Source organism: Aotus nancymaae, unplaced genomic scaffold (genome assembly GCF_030222135.1).
Source record: "Aotus nancymaae isolate 86718 unplaced genomic scaffold, 86718_ANA_hifiasm-v0.15.2.pri h1tg000006l, whole genome shotgun sequence".
In the NCBI taxonomy this organism is placed as follows: domain Eukaryota; kingdom Metazoa; phylum Chordata; class Mammalia; order Primates; family Aotidae; genus Aotus; species Aotus nancymaae.
The window spans coordinates 4,821,574-4,846,173 of record NW_026988417.1 but is presented as its reverse complement, the minus strand read 5'-3'; the positions used below and the strand labels follow the sequence as shown (position 1 = coordinate 4,846,173).

The window sequence follows — 24,600 nt, the reverse complement described above, 5'->3', positions numbered from 1 at the left end:
CCCAGACACCGGGGCTTGGCCCCACGTCTCCATGTTCTGGAGCCAAACTCCGCCCCTTCCCCCAGGGCTGGAGGCTGGCCTGGGGCTGGAGCCTGTTCTGACCCATCCAGAGCCCCCCAAGGGTCTGTCCCAATGATAAACTGAACAAACAGGATAAAGGCGGGAAGGAGAGAGTCCTGCAGGCTGCTTGGTGGTCCCCTAGCCCGGCAAGCTGGCCCCTGGGAGAGCAAACACCTGTCCGTGGCTGGGGGCTCTGCTTGTGCAGCTGTGGCGGGGCCTGCAGGGCTGAGGGAGGGGGAGCTGGGGAGATGGAGCTCACTTCCTCATCGCCAGGCTTTATGCAGGAACCCCACACTGAGGGTTGTAACAGCAGAAGGGAAATTCCCTGAGCCTGGGGAGTCCTCCTTTCCTCAGGAGACAGTCTCTGATCAGTAGCTCTTGCCAGGTCCGTAGAAGCCCTGGATGTGTTTCCAAGGCCCATTCCTAACACCTGTGGCTGGGAGGCAGGCAGGTGGCAGTGGATGGCGAGAGTCTGCTGGGACCCCTGCTCCACCTACAAGGACACAGACCTGGCTCCTGAGGGGCAAAGACGCAGAGACAGGAGGACGAGGACCCTGAGGTCAGACATTGGGAGCTAAAGGCCCCATAAACCAGGAAGCTGGCACGTCCAAGGAGTGGATTCCAGAGCTTTGTTGAGCTGTCTCTCTGTGCTTCCGGAGAGAAGATGGGAAGACAGCTGGCCTCGCAGGCCAGGGCTTCCTGGTTCCGCCACAGACCCAGGGCCAGGCGGTGGCACATGCAGCCACAGGCGCCGGGACTGCAGTCTGGCAAAGCGAGCAGGAGAAAGCAAAGTCTGAGCCTCCGCCAGGGCGGCTGGGGCATCCTGCGCTGCCCCTGAAGGTGCCCAGAGCTCTCCAGGCATGACCAGGGTCCCAGGACACAGGAACAGGGAGGGCGAAGGCCCCAGGCTGCACAGGGCATGTGATCACTTACAGATGCCCCGTGGGGCGTCCACTGTGAGGCCGTGTTCTGCTTCTGCAGCTCTGCGCATGCTTCCTCCTTTGGAGAGCTGGTCTTTCGGGCTGCACCCTACTCTGGCTCCAGGGGGAGCAGCTTCCCTGGAGGGCCTCTTGGGTGCCTCTTGACATCAGAGGTCTCCCGATTAACCGCCCCCGGTTCCCGCAGGTGCAGGTCCGGGTCGCTGCCCCTCAGAGGTGGTTGGGGAGTGGGAAGGATTTGGCTGTAGACTGACCAATCAGGTTCCAGCTGGAGCAGGTGGGAGGTGGAAGGGGGTGTGCCAAGGCCACTTCACAGCCAGGAGCTCCCGCCTCTGTAAGGCTTGCTGGCCTGGGGCTGGTCCCACTGAGGCCCTGCACTCTGAGCATCTCCAGGGAACCTTCCCTGACTGTGGGATTCCCTCCCCCGCCAGGGTTAGGGGACCCTTTCTATGCCTCATAGAACCTGCCTCATGGAACCATCGCTATTCTGTGTCTAAATTCCCAACTGAGCAGGCCTGGGTCTTCCTCCCTCTGTGTTCCCACTTCCTCACTCTGAGCTGGCACAGCGCAGGGGTGGGTGGTGGTTGTTGAAACCAAAGACTTGAGAACGTGGGCTCCTCCCACCCCTGCTCTGCTGATGGAGCCCAAAGTGTGCGGTGAGCTGGGGCCTGGGAGGCTATTTCTCGGGGTGACAGCCACGTCCGTGGGGGCGGGGGTGATGGCTAGGCTTGCATGACACCCACCCGTCCCTGCCTGTCACTGACTTGCCCCCCACGAGGCTTTCCTCATCCTGTACTAAATGTCACGAGGGAGCTGCCTCTTGGGGAGCAGCCTCTGTGAAGGGACCCCTCACCGCAGTGGTGGCCCGAGCCGAGAGCAGTGCCGGGATGGAGGAGGCACTCAGGAGTGGGGAGCAGGCAGCAGGGATGGCAGCTGCAGCGTGCGCTTCTGTTTGGGTCTGGCCAGGGTGTGTGTGTGCGCGTGCGCGTGCGCGCGCACCCGCACAGGTGAGAGAGTTGCCTAACCCCTCAGAGCCTCGGTTTCCCCATCTGTGCTCCGGGGAGGTAGGCCTTCCCTGGGGGTTGCTGGGCCAAGGTGTCTGGCACTGGGAGGTGTGCCTGTCCTGGGGCCGTGCTGAGGTCAGTCTTGACCGCCTCTGGGTTTTCAAGCTCAGAGCCTCAGGGTGTGGGGGCGGTACTGGGGGTGCTGGGGAAGGAAACTGGGCTCTGTCCGTGCTTGCCATATGCTGAGCCCTGCTGCTGTCTAAGGCACGCTCAGCTGCCCCTGTTTAGTAAAAATCTGAGGTGGGGAAGAAATCAGCCCAGCGTCCCTGGTAGCCCTGCTTCCAATTGCCCCCGCCCCTGCAAGACATTCTGAGCAGACGCTGGGATGGACTTGCCAGCATGTGGACCTGTCCCCCTGTTCCCGGCTTCAAGCCCCAGGGTGCCTCTCTGCCCTTCCCAGGTGCTCCACGCCCAGGGCCTCCCCTCACAGCCATGTCCTGTGTCCCTGACTGCAGACCCCACGCGCCCCCAACAGCTGCCTGGTTTGCCTCTCTGTCCCCTGCCACGTCCCTGCCCAGAGACCAGGGTGGAGATGGAGATGGGGACAGGGACGGGAGGCTCTGGGGGGCGTCCTGGCAGCTGGCAGGCCCCAGCCTGGGGGGCCCGTTGGGGCTCTGAGGCCCGGACAGAGGCCCTGCCGAGCCCTGGGTGCCCTGACCCCAGCGTCCACCACAAAAAGGGCAGTGGGACAGCAGGAGGCCAGACTCGCATTTTTGCCCAGAGGTCAGAGGCATGGCTGCCCGGGTTGTCCGTGCCCTGCCTGCAGAGGGGATTTTTGCCGGCTGCTGGGGGCAAAGGGACAAGTCCAGGCACTGGAAAGTGTGTCCCAGTGTTTGCTCAGAATGTCTCGCAGGGGCAGGGTGATGGGAGGCAGGTGCCGGCGGAACGCTGGGCTTAGCTCTTCCCACCTCACATTTTCACCACGCAGGGGCAGCGGAGCCTGCATTAGCAGCAGGAGGGAGGGGCTTGTCACCACACTTCAGGCGCGGACGGAGCCCCCTCCCCTTCCTCTGCATCCCCATCACTCCCCGAGGCTCTGGGCCTGAAAACCGCCCAGTCCATGGCATTCTGCAGGGCACGGTTGACCCTTCCTCACCCATAGTCAGGGACCAGGGCTCCCCACATAACTGGGCCCTCCCTGCGGGCACAGCAGGTGTCTTAACTACTCGCTTGCCATCCTCTCCTCTCGTCAGTCCCTCTGCCCGAGGCTGGAGCTGAGGAGGACATGGCTGACCCCGTCTCTGTGGCCACAGCTGGGATCTGTCCCCTGCATGCCTCAGCCCTGGCCCAGGCCGCTGGCCCCATGGCCCCTGTGCCTGCACGTGACACCCGAAGGGGGACTCTGTGTCCTTCTGTGCCTCCTGACAGGCCACTGAGCCCTGACTCCCGGAGCAGGATCTGTCGGGTGTGACGGCCCAGGAAAGAGGCAGTGACCCGCTCCTGAGGAGGGGCCCGAGGCACCCAGGGGCTCTGCCTCGATGGGGAAGGGGCTTCCAGGCAGAAAACCAGCAAGAGGAGGCCCCGTGGAGGACAGGAGCACGGCAAACCCAAGAAGGGGAGGGGAGGCCCCGCAGCAGTGGGGATCATGCCCTCAGCACAGGGTGTGGTCACCTGCTGCGGTGAGGGCCCCACTGGGTCTGAGAGGCACAGGCAGCTGGACCGCAGCCCTGGCCACGACCTCCGTGCTGGTCCTGGGGGGGCCGCCTCTGCTGACCACACCTCCTCTGTCCACAGGGTCAGGCATGTGAAGCCTCCACGGGTCATGGAGAACGCTGTGACCACTGAGGAGCCAACCCCTAGCGGGAGGGGGCCTGTGGGGCCATCAGGAAGTGGCGGCAGCCAGGACCAGGTCCAGACTGTGGCCATGAGGCCCTCTGTGAGCTGGGAGAAAGCAGGGCCTGAGGAGGCCAAGGCGCCGGGGAGAGGCGGTGAGTCCACCCCACCCTCCCCACCCACTTCTCCACCCCATCCCTCCCGCCCCACCTATCCCTCACCTCGCTGTCAGCCTCGGGCCGCCTGGGGCTGGGGCTGGAGCTGGGTCTAGGGCTGGGGCTGGGGCTGGGGCTGGGGCTGGGGCTGGGGCTGGGGCTGGGGCTGGAGCTGGGTCTAGGGCTGGGGCTGGGGCTGGGGCTGGGGCTGGGATCGGGGGCGGGGTCTGCTCTCCGGCCCTTCTCCCTTTCCTTCTCCTGCATGTTTATTTATTTTTTATTTATCTAGTTTTTTCTTTTTTTTGATTGATTGCCTCTGTCATAAATCCTGTGAAGTCACTATTTATCTATGTTTTTTGAGATGGAGTCTCGCATTGTCTCCCAGGCTGGAGTGCAGTGTCGCGATCTTGGCTCACGGCAGCCTCTGCCTCCCGGGTTCATGCGATTCTCCTGCCTCAGCCTCCCGAGTAGCTGGGATTACAGGCTCGTGACACCACCCATGGGTAATTTTTGTATTTTTAGTAAAGACAGGGTTTCATGATATTGGCCAGACTGGTCTTGAATTCCTGACCTCGTGATCCACCTGCCTCAGCCTCCCGAAGTGCTGGGATAACAGGCGTGAGCCACCGTGCCTGGCCCCACCCCCCGAGTGTGTCTAACAGGAGCGACTGTGCCCGCTGAGTCACTTGAGAGGCCAGGGCCCAGCTCATGTTTTTCCAGGTGTGCGTAGTGATAACGAAACTGGCCAAGAACAAGGCAGGGGCCTCCGGAGCCACAGGTTCAGAGACACTCCAGACACAGCCCCATGGGTTTGGCCTTAGAACCCCCGGGAGTCCTCAGGATGGGGCATCCCTTGTCCCCAGGAAGCACCCAAGGTGCAGACAGGGAAGGGCCAGGCCAGGTCACCCTGCACTTAGGGACTGGGCCAGGACATGTGCCCAGTCTCCTGAATCCCTCCCCGTCCTGGGACCCTGAAGGGGAGGAGGGGAGAGACAGGGGAGACCAAGGCCTGCGTGGCCCCTCCCCAGCCAGAGACAGCTGCCACTGTGACCTCTCCCTGGGCCTCCTCCTCCCACTGTCTAGCCTCAGCCCGGTGCCCTCGTAGCTGCCCCCTCCCTGTCTCGGGACTCTGGGGCTTGGCACACGGTAGCTGCTCCATCACTGCTCGAGGGATCAATGAAGGAAGATGTGTTTGGACCATGGCATCGATAGCTCAGTGCTGTCGCTGGCCCAGAGCCAGGTGTGGGGAGTATTTAATACCTGTGATCCTGCGCTTCCGTGTGAGGGCGGAGATGGGAAGGGGTGGACGGCCTCCTGCGCTGAATCACAAGGGGAAGTGGTCTGCAGGCACTGGCCTGCCCACCAGGAAGGGCGGCTCGGAGGGCTGGGGCGGGGCCTGGCCTGGGGAGCCCACCCCGCCATGGAATGGAGTTCCCTGCAGAGCAGGCCTCCTGGAAAGGAAGGGGCTGGGCAGTGCCCAGGCCCCTGAGTGCACAAGGAGACTGAGACGCAGGAGGGCGGCGGGCCAGCCTCGCGCAGAGCCAACGGGCCCAGGCAGGACCTGGGAGCCTCCGGGACAGGGAGTGCTGGGAGTCAGAGCCTTTGGCTGGAGCGGCTGGAGTTTCCTCCTCCAGAGGCTCAGCAAAGTACCGTGGCATCGCCTCCGCCTGGAGCCAATTTCTGTGGGCCCAGCTGACACAAGCTGGGGAGCGGCTCCCTGCTTAGGAGGCTGGATGGGCCGAGGGAAAGCTGGCTTGGGGCGGGGCTCCTCCTCAGCCCTTCACCTCCTCGTCTTCCCCCGGGGCAATTTCAGATAGACAGCAAAGGCAGCAGCAAAGGATAGAGATATTCCTTTTGCCCACACCCAGATTCCTCGAATGTTTACATCTTATTACTTTTACTTTGTGTGTGTGTGTGTGCGTGTGTGCATGTGTGTGTGCATGCATGCTTGTGTGTGTGTGATTTTATTCTGAACCTTTTGGGAGTCAATTGCGGACATGCTGCTCCTTCATCCTAAAAGGTGTCCATAGTTCTAGAACCAGGACATTATCTTAATAACCGCATCGTAATTATTTCAATGTCAATTTCCTGGTTTTAATAACGCTGTAACTCATCTGCAGACCTCAGTCAGATCTTGCCGTTTGTCCCAATAATATCTTCTATAGCAAAGAAGAAAAAGATTCCTGGGTCACACCTTGCGTTGGTGCGACGTCTCTGAGGTGCCTTTCAACCCGGAGGCCGCTGTTTTGAAGAATGCAGTCCTGTCCCTCGATTCGAGTGCAGCTGTTTCTTCAGGGTCACGTCAGGGATTCGGGGCAGGAGCCCGCAGAATGACGTCTCCTCACTGCGGATGGCATTTGTTTGTCTCTGGCTGGTGACGCTCATTTTGGTCCTTGCTGAAGGGGCAGCTGCGTGGTTACTTTTCTTCCCTCATCAAACTCACGAAGCATTACCGTCTCATCATGCGTGAGCCTGGTTGAAATAATCCTTGGGATGGAGGCTGCGGGACGGTGACAGTCTGCTGAGGCCTCCTGTCTCCACTCAGCAGTCGGCTCTCTGCTATAAGGAAGAGCCTGCCCGCTCCCCAGTTATTCACTGATTTATTTCAGCGTAGGCTCACACATCTTTAACTGAGTCTCTGGACTACATACATCATTATTTATTTTGTTGCTCGAATCACCCTGGATGTGGGTTTTCCACGTGTCTGCCTCACTCGGTGGGCTCGTTGTCACTTTCTGGGACATGAGGCGTTCCGGGCTCAGCTGGCACTTTCCCTGGCACGGCCCTGGGAATGGCCGTGTCTGCAGGGAGCCCTGGTTTCTGAACTGGAGGATGGGATTTAGAAGCTGTCGGGCCGGACCCCTGTCAACTTCAATAGGGGTGGCACCTCGTTGGAGAGGCCGAGGAGGAGACGCAGAGCCAGCGACCGTGACAGAGGGTTGATGGAGAAGACTCACACACTGGATGGTTCCGTGGCGGCAGCCGGACGGCACCCCCGTGAAAAGCGTGCTGTTGATGGACCATCCTCCCTCACACCCTCCCTCTAGCATCCTCTACCTGGCAACCCCCATCTAACCCTTCCAAACAAAGCGCCTGGGTCTGCATGGCCTGCATTCCACAGGATAAGCCAAGGGCTCAGATCTTCCTCAGATAGGGAGTGAATCTCCAGGCTGGCCGCTGCTGGATTCTTTGGCCCAGAAGTCCGAGCACACATTCTTCTCAGCCCACGGGGGTAGCCGCGGGGTGTGCTTCACTTAACACTGCCAGGTGCACAGGCCAGCGGGACGGAGATCTGAGCACACACACCTCTTTCCTTTCAAGACATTCCTCCCCCTCCCCTCCCTCCCCTCCCCCTTCTCTTTCTTTCTTTCTTTTTTTTTCCTTCTTTTCCTCCCTCCCTCCTTCCCTCCTTTCCTCCCTCCCTCCCTCCTTCCCTTTTTCCTTCCTTCCTTCCTTCTTGCTCTGTTGCCCAAGCTGGGGTACAGTGGTGCAATCTTGGCTCACTGCAACCTCTGCCTTCTGGGTTCAGGTGATTCTCCTGCCTCAGCCTCCCGAGTAGCTGGAATTACAGGCACCTGCCACCACGTCTGGCTAATTTTTGTATTTTAAGTAGAGATGGGGTTTCCCATGTTGGCCAGGCTGCTCTCAAACTCCTGACCTCAAGTGATCCGCCCGCTCAGCCTCCCTGGTGCTGACATTACAGGCATGGCCGCCGCGCCGGACCCATTAGGGACATTTCTGAGCCCCACTGTGTGCCTGGCTCTGGGCTTGGGTGGGGGCTGCAAAGCCAATGAGGCCTAAGAATGGGTTCTGGCCACACAGGGCAGGCGAACACCACTGCAGCCCGTCAGCAAACCCTGGCGTGAAATGGCACCATCGCCATGCAAGGTCCAAGAGCACCCTGACTGAGCTGTGGGCAGGGCTCTGCATGAGGCGCCAGGAGGCCGTGAAGACCAGCTGCATAGAAATGTACTCTGCTGCAGTCTCAGGCTTTCCTAGTCAGATCCCCCTGGATCCCGAGGCCTCTGCATGAAGAAACCTCGCAGGGCCGAGAGGAAGTGCCCAGGCCGAGATGCAAACTCTGCAGGACCAATGGCCAGAGGGGCGACCCCCAGCGGGGAACCCAGCAGCCAGGGGGGTCCAGGTCCTGCTTCCCACCTGCACAAGCCATGAGTCTGAGCCCGTCTGTGGGTGGCAAAATAAAGTCCCCCAAAGATGCTCCCATCCTGAACCCCGGGACCTGTGTCTGCATTACGTCATCCAGCAAAAGGGACTTTGCAGATGTGATGGAAGGCAAAGCCTGGAGATGGAGAGGGGATGCTCCCAGGTGCTCCGGGCAGGCCCTCCATGTAATCGCAGGGCCTTTGCAGGAGGATGGCAGGAGGGAGACATGCTGACACACAGAAGTAGAAGTTGGGGCCACAAGCCAAGGGATGCATCTGGCCTCTTGAAGGCGAGGAGTGGCTTCTCCCCAGAGGCCCTGAAAGGAGCAGGGTCCCGTCCACACTGTCACTTTAGCTCTGTGGGGCCCACTGGAACTCCAGAGCGGCGGGATCATTCAACTGATGTTGTCCTAAGCCACGGAGTGTGGGGCAGCTTGTCACAGCCCGGCGGGACATGCAGGCAGCTTCCCTCCTTGCTGGGCTGTGAGGAGCCTGGAGGAAGGTAGCCGTGGGAAAGCGGCTTGTGTGGACAGAACTCACCTCTTTTCTTGCAGAGATACCTGGGGCATTTGGCGCCTTCAGAGGAGTCAGGCATTTACCTGATCTCCCCTAATCCTGGGAATCTGCTGTGTTGCAGACGAGTCTCCTCCTGCCCGCGTGGATGGGCCTGCTGCTGGGACCCCTCCGTGCCAGATGGGAGCTTATCCCACAGGTAAATGTCCTTGGCCCGACACAGGGCTTCGGGTTCAAATCGGGGCTGTGGTGCTCCCTGAGCATCAAAGACTGTCTAACCCAGGGCTTCTCAAAGTGTAGCCTCAGACTTCCCGCCTAAATCACGGTGGGAATAGAAAGAGGGACTTATTAAATGCAGATGCCCGAGGCCTGCACCCGGAGGGGGACACAGCCCCTGGGGGCTCCCTTAGGTGTTCCTGTGTATATCTGCACAGACAGGGGACACAGATCCTGGGGACTCCATGGGTGGCACCCTGGGGAGGGGCTTCACAAGTCCCATATGGTAAGGAGTAGACGAAAAGGCCAGGCGTGGTGGCTCACACCTGGAATCCCAGCACTTTGTGAGGCTGAGGTGGGCGGATCATGAAATCAGGAGATCAAGATCATCCTGGCCAACATGGTAAAATCCTGTCTCTACTGAAAATACAAAAATTAGCTGGGCTTGGTGGTACACGCCTGTAGTCCCAGATACTCGGGAGGCTGAGGCAGGAGCATCGCTTAAACCCGGGAGGCAGAGGTTGCAGTGATGAGATCACACCACTGCGCTCCAGCCTGGTGACAGAACAAGACTCTGTCTCAAAAATAAATTAAAAAAAAGGGGAAATGGATGAACGTGCCCACTGCATCGTGGGGCAAGGTGTCCGGGCACAGGCTTCCCCTGGATGGGATCTCCATGGGGCACGGGTGGAGGGAGGTGGCCCTGGGCGAGGGAGCAGAGCCCACAGAAGGGGCCCAGGAAGCTGCGGGCTGTGGAGGTGGTAAGAAGCCCTTTACCCTGGAGACCCCCAACCCTGGCTGGGGAGGAGTGGAGACCCCAAATCCATTGCTGGCTTTTAACCATTGCTGTGACACCTGCCTATCCTCTGACTTTCCTTCTGTGTGGCCAGCACAGCTGGTGGCCACTCAGGATGACCAGGACATGTTAGGCAATGGGACAGATGATTTAGAATTTGATAAATGCAGGCCGGGCGTGGTGGCTCACACCTGTCATCCCAGCACTTTGGGAGGCCAAGACGGGCGGATCACTTGAGGTCAGGAGTTCAAGACCAGCTTGGCCAATATGGTGAAACCCCATCTCTATTAAAAATACAAAAATTAGCTATCATGTGCCTGTAATCCCAGCTACTGGGGAGGCTGAGGCAGAAGAACACTTGAACCCAGGAGGCAGACGTTGCAGAGAGTCGAGATTGCACCATTGCGCTCCAGCCTGGGTGACAGAGCCAGACTCTGTTCTCAAATCAAAAAAAAAAAAAAAGGAGAGAAAAGAAAATGCAGCGCCCACCCTCTTACGGGAGCAGGAACTTCAGGCTAAGATGGGTTGTGAAATGATGGGCTGGTGCCTCTTCCTGGGGGCGTGGATTCCAGGTTCCAGAAGTCTTGTGGGGGTGAGGATGTTTCCCCCACGGTCCCCTGCAGAAAGGTCTCAGGCAGGTGCTTCAAGCTCGTTCAAAGGTGTGAGAGTCCATCTCTCTCCGTCTCTTCTCCATCTCTCTCTAGCCCTCCCTCCCTCTCCCCCTCCTGGTTTCTCCCCTCTTCCTCCCTCTCCCTCCCTCTCACTTTTTCCCCACTCCCTCCCTCTCCCCCTCCAATTTTCTCCCCCTCCCATTTTCTCCCCCTCCCTTCCTCTCCCCCTCTCATTTCCTCCCCTCTTCCTCCCTCTTCCCCTCCCGTTTCCGCCCCCTGCCTCTCTCTTCTCCTCCTGGTTTCTCCCGTCTTTCTCCCTCTCCCGCTCCTGTTTTCTCCCCTCTCCCTGCTCTCCTTCTCCCCTTCTACTCCTCATTCTCTTCCCCCTCTCCCTGCTTCTCCTTTGGGGCAGCCCCCTCCACAGAGGGCCAAAGCCCCCAGAATGCCGCTGCCTATAGCTCTGGGGCCGAGTGCTGACCTGGAGGAACGGGAAGGCTTTTTTCTCCGCGGTTCCAGGCACTGGGAAGGAATAGTGCACAGTGCAGACGGGGTCACAGCGTGGGAGCCTGGATTCTGGTGGGAAACCTCCAGCCTCGGAAAGTGAGGAGGGACATGGATCTCAGGAGTTCCACAGCCCCTGCAGCGGGTGGCCCCCAAATGGGACACTGCAGACAGAGCACAGGCCAACTGCTGCAGAAGTTTCCACTGGACTGTGCCACAGGGACGGCCGGGAGCAGGGCCGATGGGTCCGAGCTTGCATGTCATGTCAAAGCTCTGCACAGACCAGGGGACAGACAGGAGGGAGGGCCAGGTGTGGACAGCTGCCCAGGGCAGACCGTCTGGGGCCCAGAACCATGATAGGGACGGAGTGGGGTGGAGGATGGAGCCCATGGGGTTTGCTGGTGGCTGATGTGGTGTGTGAGTGGGGAGGTGTCATTGATCTGTGCTCTGGACGGTACAGGGGGGCCTTCTGCCCTCTGAGAGACGGGGAAGAAGTGGAGAGGAGCTGGCTTAGGAAGGCAGAACTGAGATTTCCAAGGTGCTTGTGGGGTGTCTGCTGGAGGTGGGTGCCCCTGTGGTCCCAGAGTTCCCCCTTTACAGTCATCATGGGGGTGGAGGAGGGGCTTGCTAAATGCAGATGCCCAGGTCCTGCGCCTGCAGGTTCCGAAGCAGCAACCGTCTGGGGCAGGTGCTGGGGGGCGGGATTGGAGGTCGTGGTGACAGGGAGGAGAGGTCATTTGTGTGCAGTGGTTGCTGTGCTGGCCTGCAGGGGACATGAGTCCGCTTGTCCCCATCACTCTGTAGGACAGGCACTCACCCAGAAGGAAACAGGCTGGGATCTAAGCAACAGTCCAAGGCCTTTGCAGGGGTGGGACAAGGTTGGCAATCCGGGGCTTGGGCTCCCCAGGCCTTCGGGGTCAGGTATGTGGGTTGGAGGCTGGCGGGGGAGGACAGTGCCCCACAGACCTCCCAGCCCAGGCTAGGCCAACTGCCCAACCTCCATCTGCCCCTCCAGACCTGACCCTGCAGCTGCTGGCAGTGCAGAGGAAGAGTGGGCTGCGGGACCCCGGCCTGCAGCAGGCTCTGCGGGGCCAGCTCCGCCTTCTGGAGAATGACAGCCGGGAGATGGCCCGCGTGCTCGGGGTGAGTAGTCCTCTGGGGGGCCTGGGCAGGGGTGGGAGCTGGAGTTGAGGGGAGGGAGGGGCTGGGGTGCAGGGCCTGGGTCCAGGGACACAGGAGGCTGGCCTAGAGATGAGAGCCGCTCAGGCGCGTGGTAGTCTTGGAGGGGAGGCTGTGATCGCCAGGGGCGGTGAGCGGTTGTTTCTCCCACTTGCCTCGTGGGGGGCACGTGATCGTCCCTCTGCTCTCGCACAGCCCCAGCCCTGATGACCACTGAGCTGTCCCTTTCTCCCCCTGCCCTCCACCCTCGAGGACTGTCAAAGTCTCTTTGATGGGGAGTTAAAGGACAAGTGTGAAGCTAGTCTTATTTTTTTCCTGGTGACAAAGCCAGCCTCCCTTGAGCCTCTGTACACACCAGCATTCTGGGGAGGAGGGCACAGGGTGTGTCTGGGCCTGGCACACCTCCCCGTGGCTGAGGGCCGGGGCCTTGGGAGCTGGGCTGGGCGTTACCAGCACTGACTGGGGTTGGACCAGCCTGGCCTTGGCTGGTGCCCCTTAGCCTCTGTGAACCCCCCTTCCTCAGCCACATACTGGGGATGCTTAGAATCACATCCCTAGGAGCCGACTTGAGGATTATGTGATTAACTCACACGAAGCACCTGCAGGATGCCGGATGCATAGTACCTGCTCGACACGTGGGGCTGTGGTGGGCGATGCCAGGCACGGGTGAACTGGGTCAGCGTGCTGGCTCCAGGCTTGAATCTCAGCTGAGCCACTTACAGAGGTCAGACCGTGGATAAGAAATGAGGCCTTCAGGGGGCATGGCGACTCACACCTGTAATCCAAGCACTTTGGGAGAACGAAGAAGGAGGATCAGTTAAGCCCAGGAGTTCAAGACCAGCTTGAGGAACATAGGGAGACCTCGTCTCTACAAAAAATAAGAAAGTTAGCCAGGCGTGATGGTGCACACCTGTGATTCCAGCCATACAGGAGGCTGAAATGGGTGGATGACCTGGCCCAGGAGGTTGAGGCTGCAGGGAACCGTGACTGTTCCACCACACTCCAGCCTGGTCAGCAGAGTGACACCTCAGCTCTAAAAAAAAAACTAAAGAAAAGGCCAGGTGCGGTGGCTCGCACCTGTAATCCCAGCACTTTCGGAGGCTGAGGTGGGTGGATCACAAGGTCAAGAGTTCGACACCAGCCTGGCCAAGACAGTGAAATCCTGTCTCCACTAAAAATATAAAAATTAGCCAGGTATGGTGGCGGGTGCCTGTAATCCCAGCTACTAGGGAGGCTGAGGCAGAGAATTGCTTGAACCCGGGAGGCGGAGGTTGCAATGAGCCGAGATCACACCACTGCACTCCAGCCTGGGCGACAGAGTGAGACTCTGTCAAAAAAAAAGAAAGAAAGAAAGAAGCGGGACCTTGTTTTTTGTCTCTCAAATGGAGACTCAACAGCGCCCCCCAGACACACACTTCCCGAGTCGTAAGAGCTCCGGTGTCAGCTGCTGTTATTTTTTTGTGCCCCTATCAACACTGATTTACAGAAACCAGAGGAGAGGGGATGTTGGCGGTGGGAAAGAAATCAGAGCTGGCACTGCAGGTGGGGCCGGGGCCGCTCAGGGCTGAGAGCACAGCCTAACAGGGCCCAGCTTAGGCCGGGGGAACCGGCGGGCACCAGTGTGTGGGTGCTGAGCGGGAGGCGTCAAGGGTGAGGGGCCAGGGCATGGGGGCCCCATGAGTTCTGGGCAGGGCAGGGGCTTTTCCCCACAGGCTCTGGGGAGCCACGGCTGGCTTGAGAGCAGGGGAGGAGGAGCTGACAGGCTGGGAAGGAATCTTCCCTGGGCTTGTCATCCTCCGCCGGGGCCACATCAGCCAGATGTCCCTGTCATGTGGACCCTGTACTCCTGACAGATGCCCCAGAGTTCCTGGGGACCTCTGGAACTCCTGTATCTTTCTCTTCAGGAGTTATCAGCCAGGCTGCTGTCCATCCACAGTGACCAGGACCGGATCGTGGTGACGTTTAAGACTTTTGAAGAAATCTGGAAGTTTTCTACCTACCATGCTCTTGGTAAAGAGGTGACCCTCCCATAATCAGTCATGGGGACAGCTGTTGGAAGATGCTGGTTACACGCGATGCACTTCGATTACAAATTGGTGCTTTATTTACTAATTGTTTTGAGATGGAGTCTCGCTGTGTTGCCCAGGCTGGAGTGCAGTGGTGCAGTCTTGGCTCACTGCAACCTCTGCCTCCCAGGTTCAAGCGATTCTCCTGCCTCAGCCTCCTGAGTAGCTGGGACTACAGGCACCTGCCACCACGCCCGGCTAATTTTCGTATTTTTAGTAGAGACAGGGTATCACCATGTTGGCCAGGCTGTCTCGAACTCCTGACCTCAGGTGATCTGCCTGTCTCAGCCTCCCAAAGTGCTGGGATTACAGGCGTGAGCCACAAATCCGTGCTTTAGAATAGGCTGGTTCACAAAGGCCCCGCTAGTGGGACAGCAACACTGGCGTGCGCGCAAGTAGGCAGAGTCATAGATGGATGCGGGTCTTTGTTGCAAGAATGATTTAGGCTGCACTTCTAGTTACCTTCACACGCTGCCCGCTGTAATTTCACTCAACCAGAACTTGAGGGAGGCTGGCATCCAGGGGCCTCGGTACTGACCGGGAGCTCTTCCTGGAACATTCCCTGTTCCACTGGGAGGAATTCCGGCTCTAATGGAGCCTCCTGGGGATCCTTCTACCCCACCTCGCTTTGAGGGCTGAAAAAATTAGGAATAATAATCCCAGCACCTTGGGTGGCCAAGGTGGGCAGATCACGAGGTCAGGAGATTGAGACCGTCCTGGCTAACACAGTGAAACCCTGACTCTACTAAAAACACAAAAAATTAACCGGGAGTGGTGGTGGGTGCCTGTATTCCCAGCTACTCGGGAGGCTGAGGCAGGAGAATAGCTTGAACCCGAGGCAGAGGTTGCAGTGAGCTGAGATCGCGCCACCGCACTCCAGCCTGGGCAACAGAGGGAGACTCTGTCTCAAAAAAAAAAAAAAAGAATTGAGAATTGTAGCCACAATTCCCCGAGCACCTGTAAGCAGGGCCGATGCTCACCCCACTGTGGACGTGGGCTCCTTGATCGGCTCCTGGAGGAAGTGGCTCATCCTTGGCTGCCCTTCCACAAGGCAGGGGCGTCCATCCAGAGGGCAGCAGACTTCCTGTCCCCATCCTGCAGAGTCCACTCTATGCTGAGTGGAGGAAGGATTCTCACATCACTTGTGTGTGCCTTAAGCGTGCACCGAGCATCCTAGTTGAGCTGCGGTGAACGAAGGCTCACTGCCCCAGATGGGAGAGGGGAGCACGTAGCTTCCCAGAGACGAGGCTTTGCTTGGTCGAAATGGAAACAGGGATCGGCTCAGGATGCAGGCGTGGCTCATGCAGGTTCGTTTTAGACCCACCTTGCTGCTGGCCTGCACCCCCCGTGGCCTGCACCGCCCCCAGCCACGTGGTCTCCATCTAACAGAGGAGAATACGGAGGCGTGGAGAGGTCAGATAACTTGACCATGGTCACCGCTGGTGGGCGGTGGAGCTGGGCTTGGCCTCTCACAGCCCGGACGGTCAGACTGTGGCTGCTGGGTGTCGCCAGCACTGTGGGCACCCCAGGGCCAGTGGGTGACCTCCATGACCTCCCTGGACCTGGTCAGTGCAGGGCTCAGCCAACATGGGGCCACAGGCCTCCCTGCCTCCCTGCCCCTCTTCTGGAGCCCACGGGTGACTGGGGCTGGCCTCCGCAGGCTTCACTCATCACTGCCTGGCAAACCTGCTTGTGGACCAGGCCTTCTGGCTGCTCTCGCCCAGCGAGGAGGAGGAGACGGTCATCCAAGTCCACGTGGACGAGAATGCCTTGAGGCTGACCCACGAGAGCCTCCTCATCCAGGAAGGTGAGCGCTGTGTGTGGTGACAGCTGAGATCCTGCTGTGCTGGGCACACCTGGGGCAATGGGGTGACGGCCTGGGTCCGGCTGTGCTGGGCACACCTGGCCCGTGGGGTGATGGCCTGGGTCCAATTGTGCTGGGCACTCCTGGGGCAATGGGGTGACGGCCTGGGTCCGGCTGTGCTGGGCACACCTGGAGCAATGGGGTGACGGCCTGGGTCCGTCTGTGCTGGGCATGCCTGGCCCGTGGGGTGATGGCCTGGGTCCGGCTGTGCTGGGCACACCTGGGGCAATGGGGTGACGGCCTGGGTCCGGCTGTGCTGGGCACACCTGGGGCAATGGGGTGATGGCCTGGGTCCGGCTGTGCTGGGCACACCTGGGGCTTGGGCTGTGGAGCCTCTGGAGGTGGAGGGGCGCTTGGTGTGGCACTGTCACTTAGCTGTAGAGACCCTGGCCAGCCGCAGGGACACAGAGGCTCCTGGGAACCGGTGGAGGAGAGGTTCTGTCTAGTGCGAGCCCCACCTCCTGTCCCTCACATGGCTGCTGCGCTGGCCTCGTGGTTGGGCCCGAGTCTGAGGAGGGAACATGAGGCTGCCTTTCCTACCCGACTACGGCAGGAGGGGGCCTGCCAGTGGTGACTGGGCTGGCCAGGGAAGCCCGCGCAGGAGGGCCCTGGGGATCCCACGTCTGGCTCCACGTCACGCAGGCAAGGAAACCGAGGCCCAGGGTGAGGGTCTGAGGCCGAGCCAGCCTCACACGGCACACGGAGGCAGAGCTGGGACCCCATCCCAGGCCCGCCTCCCAGGCTGGGCCCCTGTGGGTTTCTGTGCCTGCAGACATCGTGGGGGCCACTCCTGCGGGTGCTGCCTTTGCTGTGTGTCCAGCAGGGGTGTGGGGGGCAGAGCCAAAACTGCACCTGGCCCGGCCACCCTCAGTGACCCCCTCCATCCTTTTGAAGGGCCCTTCTTCGTTCTGTGTCCTGACCACCATGTGAGAGTGATGACGGGTCCCTGGGATTCAGGACTTGGCCCCCAGGCCCTCAGGCAGGCTTCAGGGCCTCCCCAGGGAGAGGCGGCCCCAGAAACAGACGCTTCACCGCCAAGTCCCAGCGCATCCTCCGAGGAGGCGGCAGTGGCAGCCGCCCCGGAACCTCTGATTCCGTTTCATCAGTAGGTACCGGCCTTTGCTGCTCCGAGAGCTGTCGGCCTCACTGAGACTCCCAGGCCCGGGCCATCTGGAGGTCAAGGGGGTGGACAGAGAATGGTGGGAGCCCTGGACAGACCTGGCCCTGGCCTCGTTTCTGCTGCTTCCCAGCTGTGTGGCCTCGGCAAGTCAGTCTACCTCTCTGGGCCTCTGGCCTGCCAGCTGCACGATGGGCCAAGGACATTCACCCAGCAGGGCTATGCTGGGTTCGATGGCACAGGAGGTGCGGCATGAGCTCTCACCAGGCACATTCGAAAACCTTTTTAGGAAGTTACATAAAACGTGTGTACCCATAGTGAGGAGGCACACAGGACCCACAGGTAGAGCCAGAGGATGTGAGGACAGGTGACATGCAAGCTCCTGTTCACTTGCTGAAGCAGGGGGCATTAACTTGGCTTGGAGCTTCCTGGTAGCCAAAGCAAAGAAAGAACCTCAATCTCTTGATTTGCAGTGTCTCAAGTGACAGGCTGTGGCTTGGCTTCTCTCATTACTGAGACTCAAGAGGAGCTTCTCCTAAGAATCCTCCCTATGTGCCGTGGCCGGTGCTGTCCCGACAGCGGACGCTGAGTGTGTTCTCCTGTCATCTGGGAAAGAGGGACTGTCAGTCATCTAGTCCAGTTTCCTTTATTTTTCTGGCTGAAGGAACTGAGGCCCAGAGAGAGGAGTGATCTGTCCAGGTTATCTGGCAAAGTTGCCGTGGCACCAGGATTTGAATTCAGGCCTCCAGAGCCCCAGGCTGGGGTCTCCCTCACCCCTCACTGCGGAGCTGGGGGAGGGCAGATGCTTTGGGGGTCTGCAGGGCTCCAGGTTCACAGGGGAAGTTGTGTTTCCAGGACGAGGCCCCTAGGCTGAGGGGCATGGGACTCCCTGGAGGCAGTGTCACACACACTGAGCCTGAAGGCCACACACCCGGGCAGGCGTGTGTGTGTGAGCACGCGCACATATGTGTGTTGGGGGAGGCGAGGGACCCGCTCAGGCTGCGGGGGCTGCTGACCTGTCCAGTCTCTGCACGGAATGTATCTGCCCCACATCTGAAATCCCACAGCAAAAACCTCCCTCTCCCGGCTCCAGGTGGGCTCTTAGGGTCCCCCAGGACCCCATCGATGACTTCACGGGTGGCCCTGTGACGCCTGACAACCCGCGGATGGGTAAGCGTTTCCATGGGCCTCTCCTTCCCGGGGAAGGTGTGTGGCCCTAAATCCTCCCCCAGCCAGGGTGATAGCTATCAGGTGGTGCAAAAGTGTCGGCGGTTTTTGTCATTACTTTCGATGGCAAAAACCTCGGTTACTTTTGTACCAGCCTAATCTTCGCCAGCCTGTAAGGTCATAACTGACACTCAGGAAGCTCTGCGTGGGGGGCTGATGCCACCTCACAGGATGCTCAGTGGAGCTGCTCCAGGGCCCCTGGCCACTGTCTCCAAAGAGCTCCTAAATGTCACTTCTCAGACAGGGCAACACGACAGTCTCAGACTCGATCCTTCTGTCACCGCGTGAAACACCTGGAAGGCCCCGGGCCGAGGTGAGCAGGCACGGGCTGAATTTGCCAGGCGCACTGACAGAGGACAGTGACTGCGTACTCTTGTGAAACGCTGGCACTGCCAGCAGCCCTTCTGCTTGGATGCCAGGTCCAGCGCTGTTTGCTCTGTGCCAAGCTGCCAGTGTCTGGGTGGCCGGTGCACCTGAGGGGGACAGAATCCCACGCCAAGTGGGGTGGGGAGGAGGTGGGGCCGGGGGCTGTGGCTGCAGAAGGAGAGGAGGAAAGAGCCCCAGCCTTGGAGGCTGATGGTCGAGGCTCATTTCTCAACATTTCCGAGCCTCCATTATTTTCTCATCTTCAACCAAGGGATCAAAACACTCCTGGTTGGGTGCGGTGGCTCACGCTTGTAATCCCAGCGCTTTGAGAGGCCGAGGCGGGGAGATCACCTAAGGTCAGGAGTTTGAGACCAGCCTGGCCAACATGATGAAACCTTGTATCTACTAAAAATACAAAAGTTAACTGGGCGTGGTGGCAGGTGCCTGTAATCCCAGCTACTTGGGAGACTGAGGCAGGAGAATTGCTTGAACCCGGGAGGCAGAGGTTGCAGTGAACCCAGATTGTACCATTGCGCTCCAGCCTGGGCAACAAGAGTGAATCTCCCTCTCAAAAAAAAAAAAGAAAAAAACCCACCCCCTCTGAGGACCACATAGACTTCCCCTCCTTCATTGCAGAGGCCAAGCTTCACTACAAACCTCCTAGCAGCCAAAAGATGAATTCCCCAGGGTCCAGAGTAGCTGGCTGACATCTGCCCTGTCTGCCTCCTCTGGCCCCATGTGGTCTCCCTGGCACTCACCGTGTGGCCTTCTTCCGCAGCTATGGGGTTGGCCTCGGCATTGGCAGACTTCCAGGGCTCGGGGCCTGAAGAGATGACCTTCCAAAGTGGCGACCTCATCGAGATCCTCGGGGTGCAGGTGCCCGGCCTGCCCTGGTGCGTGGGCCGACATGCAGCCTCGGGCCAGGTGGGGTTTGTACCCAGCAGCCTCGTCAGCGTGCAGGGCCCAGTGTCCGAGTGAGTGGCGGGAGCCCCTCCCCTTCCTGAACCCACCCCATCGCACCTAAGGGGACATTGCTGCCATCCCCCTGGCTTCCCGGGTCACAAGCCTGGAAGTCATTGTGGACGACCCCTAGTCCTTTCCCTCGTCCTCAGGCTGCTGCCCCCTTGGCCCCAGGTCCCCTGGTGTCCTTCCTCTGGGCTGCTGCAGACAGTGCTCTCCTGAATGCACACCTGCCCGTGTGCTTTATCTTCCCGTGGCCACCATGATAAGGCGCTGCACACCCAGGGCTTCAAGCAACAGAAATGTGCTCGTTCAGAGTCCTAGAGGCCAGAAGTCTGAAACCAAGTGCCAGCAGGGCCACATTTCCTCGGAGACTCTAGGGGAGGGTCCTTCTTGTCTCTTCCAGCTCCTGGCGGCCCTGGGCATTCCTTGGCTTGCGGCCGCATCCCTGCACTCTGCCTCCGTCTCCGCATGGCTGTCTTCCTCTGTGTCTACTCTATTCTCTTCTTACGAGAGTGCCCATCTCCTAGGGCCCATGCAGCTCCAGCCTCACCTCATCTTAGCTGAACTAATTACATCTACAAAGATCCCTTTTCCAGAAAAGCTTACCTTCTGAGGTTCCAAGAGGCATGAATTGAAGGACGCAATTTAATCCAGTACACGCGTCAGTCGCTCTCCTCCGTAAAGCCCCGAATAGCTTCTGGGTCCGGCCTCGCAGGCCCCCATGGCCAGGTTAGGCCTTGCCGTCAGCTCACTGGAGTGCAGCTGTGCAGAGTACCTTGCACCTTCTAAAACTGCTGTGGGTGACACGTGTGTCCTTCTGCCTGGGGTTGCCCCTCTCAGCAACCCCCCTGTTCTCCCGGAGCCTTCCATCAGCCCCCATGGCTCCTCTGTGGGGGCACTCTTCTGGCCATATGCCTCTTCCTATGTGATTCCCACCCAGCCTGTGACCAGGCTTCCACAGCCAGGGAACGCCAAAAGATTTCCTCGCTCACTTCTCTGTCCTCACTGCCTGGTGTGGGCAGCAGCAGGGGGTCTTTGGAGAGGCGTCAGCTGTGCCCATCCTTGGATGGAATTTTGTTTCCCTGGACTTGACCTTCTTAAGGCCTCAGTCAAGGAGCCCGGAGAATGTGGGTGCATGGAGAGGCCACTTTCTGGGTCATGTGACCCTGGTCCTGGCCCCACCAATGAGAAGCTTGTCTTCAATGTTCCTTTTCAATGTTTGGAGCTGCGACAGACCAACACCTCTCAGACCAGGTCTTGGAGGCCATTGGTCACCATGCCTCATCAAGCCATTCATTTGTTCCCCTGTTGGAAAGGGTCTGTTTGCTCTGGTAACTCTGGCACCTGTGCATCAGAAGCAGCTGGAAGCTGGCTAGGCCATGTGCTGATGTCAGGAGCTAGACCAGCAGTTCTCAAAGCATGTTCCCATCCACCACTCCATCACAGACCACATCATGCCCTAAGGAGGGGGCAAAGCTTTGTCCACATCCCTTGAGGGTGATCCCAGGGACTCCCAGCACAAGCAAGGCATCTCTTTCCCGTGGAAATGCCTTTTCCACACTTACTTAACCTCCGGAATCCTCTTCTCACACAACCCTGTTTGCTTTTGGCTGAGCTGGTGTTCCATGGAGCTCTCTTTGGGGATCCTTGGTCTAGCTGATTCCTGCCATCTCCAAGGGACACCCAACTTCTCAACAGGTCACTGGGGGCCGTGTGAAGACAACATGTACTGAACTTACAGAGGGTCAGAGAAGAGTTTGTTCCCTTCCTCATTTAACCCAGAAGGACGACGGGGCTGGGTGCCATTGGTCCTGTTCACAGCTGGAGCAACTCCGACTTCTCCCATCACTCTAAAAACGTTTGCTGAATATCTTTCCTATTCCAGACCCTGGGTTTTCATCTTTTGTTTAATGAGAAACTCGGTGGCTCTTCTTTTATTTTTCTTTACCTTTATTTTTGACACAATTTCAGACTTAGACGAAACTTGCAAAAACAATGTAACATTCCCATGTGCCCTAGCCCAGATTGCACAAATGTTAACATGTTATGACATTTGCATTGTACTTTCTCTCTTTCACTTCTATTTTTTTCTAAACCCTTTGAGAGTAAGTTGTAAGCATGATGTTCCTTTACCCTTGAATAAGGCAGTATGTGGTTCCTGAAACCAGGACATCTGCTTACGTAACCACAGCACAGCTGTCAAAATCAGGAAGTTAACACTGATTCAGGCTGTTATCTACAGATCTTACTCAGATTTTACCAGTTGTCACAATGACGCCTTTATAGACAATGAAAATTTCAGACCATGTGTTCTATTCAGATATCCTGTCTTTCCTCCTTAATACAAAGCAGCTTTTCAGTCTTTCTTTGAAGTTTTTAAAGAATATAGGCCTGTTATTTTGCAGAATGTGCTATAAGCTTCTCTAAGTTTTTTTTTTTAATCTCAATAAGTTGCATTTCAAAGTTTCGTATTTTACTGGTGATTTAGTCGTGTAAGCAAAAATTGCCCCCTTTCTTCCTCCCTCTCTCCTTCTCTCTGTTCCTTCCTGTAGTTCCTGTCCCTGACTTTATGGGAGTACCCTGAGTTTATGCTGGGCACTCTGGGGAGCGCTGGCAGAGGTTGTACAAGAAGCAGTGGGAGTTTGCAATGTGGAGAGATTGGACTGGTTCTGCCTGCAGCTGTCACAGGGGGCTTCATAAGGGAGCGGACATTTGGGATGGGGCTTTGAAGGCTGCCTAGGAGCTCACTGTCCTAAGACGCCAGTACTTGCTTGCATCTGTTGCAGACTTTCCTGCTTCTGAGTATCTGCCCCTGACCAGACAAGGCACCCCTTGAGGGCAGGATCTGGTTTTTTTGTTTGTTTGTTTTTGACGGAATCTTACGCTGTTGCCCAGGCTGGAGTGCAGTGGCACAATCTCAGCTCACTGTAACCTCTTTTTCCTGGGTTCAAGTGATTCTCCTGCCTCAGCCTCCCAAGCAGCTGGGATTACAGGCTCATGCTACCATACCCAGCTAATTTTTGTATTTTTATAGAGACGGGGTTTCACCATATTGGCCAGGCTGGTCTCGAACCCCTGCCTCAAGGGATCTGCCCGCCTGGGCCTTCCAGTTCTGGGATTACAGGCGTGAGCCACCGCAGCCGGCCTTTATGTTATTTTTGTTGTCGTTTTTGAATCTCTGTCTCCACCCCGGGGCAGAGAGTCGTGCTCCAGGACTGTCTGTCAAATCAAGGAATGGAAACGCTGACTTTGGAAATATGTCATTTTAAATAAAGCACTTTATTTTTTCCAGGTTGGAAAGTGCGATTTTCCTCAGTGAGGAAGAAAAGTCATTCTTCAGCAAGGGCCGCTTTTCTGAGGAGGATGCCAGGCAGTTGCTGGGGCAGATGTCGGGCACCGATGTGTGCACTGTGTACAGCCTGGGTGCGTGTGGGCAATGCCCATGGCGGGGCTGCTGCCCTCCCCTTCCCCTCCACAGCGCCCGCTTCCTTCGTCCGTCTGCAGATAGTGAGTGCCAGCCCCTGGGCGCCGGAAGGTGAACAGACGGAGGCTGCCGCTGCCTCCAGGGCATGAAGGGGCTGCAGACAAGCCAGGCAGGAGAGAGGAGGGGTGGGGGGCTGGGGGCACGGGAATGCAGCCCTGAGGCTCTGGCGGGTGCCATGAAGCCCTTCCTGCCCTGGCCCCAGGCACCTGCCTGAGACGCTGGGTGAGGCAGAGGGTGTGGGCCTGGTTCTAATTTGCCAGCCCTGAGGAATTCTGTTCAGGCCCGGCCCTCCGCCTACTGCACTTTGCCTGAGTGAAAGTGACGTTTCTTCTCGTCACAAGACAAAGAACACAAGACAAAGAACCCAGGCTGTGGTGTGGCCTGGTCCCCTGGCTGCCAGGGGTGTCGGGGTGGGACCCCAGGGCTGCCGCCTCCTGAAGACAGAGATAGTCCCTCTGACCTCAGTGCCCCTCTGTGCGTGAAAGCTTTCTCTGGGGGCTGCAGTGCAATGCATAGATGAAGGTGGCCTGGGTGTGGATAAACACAAATGTGCCTCACACCTCCTTTTTTTTTGAAAAAGGGCCTTGCTCTGTTGCCGAGGTGGAGTGCAGTGACACGATCTTGGCTCGCTAAAACCCCTGCCTCCCGGGTTCAAGCGATTCTCGTGTCTCAGCCTCCCGAGTAGCTCGGACTACAGGTGTGCACCACCACACCCGGCTAAGTTTTGTACTTTTTGTGGAAACGGGTTTCACCATGTTGGCCAGGCTACTGCCCAACTCCTGACCTCAGGTGATCTGCCAGCCTCAGCCTCCTAAAGTGCTGGGATTACAGGTGTCAGCCACCGCGCCTGACAGCTACACACCTATTTGTGTACCTATGTACGCACGTACACACACAGACATGAACACACAAATACACATGTACATACACACTGTGTGCATGCACACACACCTACACATGCACACGCACACACACCTCATGCATACATGTGTGCACATGTGCCTGCACAGGTGTACACACACACACACGTACACATGCATGAATCCCACACACATGTGCACACACATATATAAACAGATATGTTTCTACACACACTTGTTTTCCCGCTCGCTCAGTGACACGCATTGCAAGACCTGTTTTTCCCAACAATATTAGATTTAAAATTTTTAGACCCGGTAAATCAACTTCCCTTCCTAAATGGACAAACTTAGACTTGACCTTAGCACATCAAGGCTCAGAGGTCCCTGGATGCTGTCTCCTGTCCTTTTAGGAAGCAGGCTTGGGACCCTCCATTCTATGCAGGTGCAGGTGGCGTGGGTGGGGTGTTGCAGGTGCAGGTGTCATGGGTGGGGTGTTGCAGGTGCAGGTGTCATGGGTGGGGTGTTGCAGGGTGCAGATGTTGCAGGGTGGGGGCGTTGCAGGGTGCAGGTGTTGTGGAGTGGGTTGTTGCAGGTGCAGGTGTCATGGGTGGGGTGTTACTAGGTGCAGGTGTTGTGGGATGGGTGCATTGCAGGGTCCTCCTCAGAACTGCATGCCTGTCATCC

The 24,600-nt window shown here is 58.3% G+C and overlaps 1 protein-coding gene across 5 annotated transcripts in view; it reads left to right on the top strand.

Annotated features, from left to right (window-relative positions):
- Positions 1-24,600, top strand: part of SH3TC1 (SH3 domain and tetratricopeptide repeats 1) — a 59,486-nt gene that overhangs the window by 17,692 nt on the left and 17,194 nt on the right. For 2 of the 5 annotated variants that reach the window (XM_021669506.2, XM_021669507.2), the window contains exons 2-10: positions 3,797-3,990; positions 8,791-8,865; positions 11,806-11,933; positions 13,874-13,979; positions 15,696-15,842; positions 16,794-17,004; positions 18,110-18,186; positions 19,388-19,583; positions 22,865-22,995. In XM_021669506.2, coding sequence (XP_021525181.2) covers positions 3,825-3,990; positions 8,791-8,865; positions 11,806-11,933; positions 13,874-13,979; positions 15,696-15,842; positions 16,794-17,004; positions 18,110-18,186; positions 19,388-19,583; positions 22,865-22,995 — 1,237 coding nt within the window. In that variant the 5' untranslated portion in view covers positions 3,797-3,824. The other 3 variants (XM_064365505.1, XM_064365506.1, XM_012473540.2) reach the window with 3 other exon arrangements.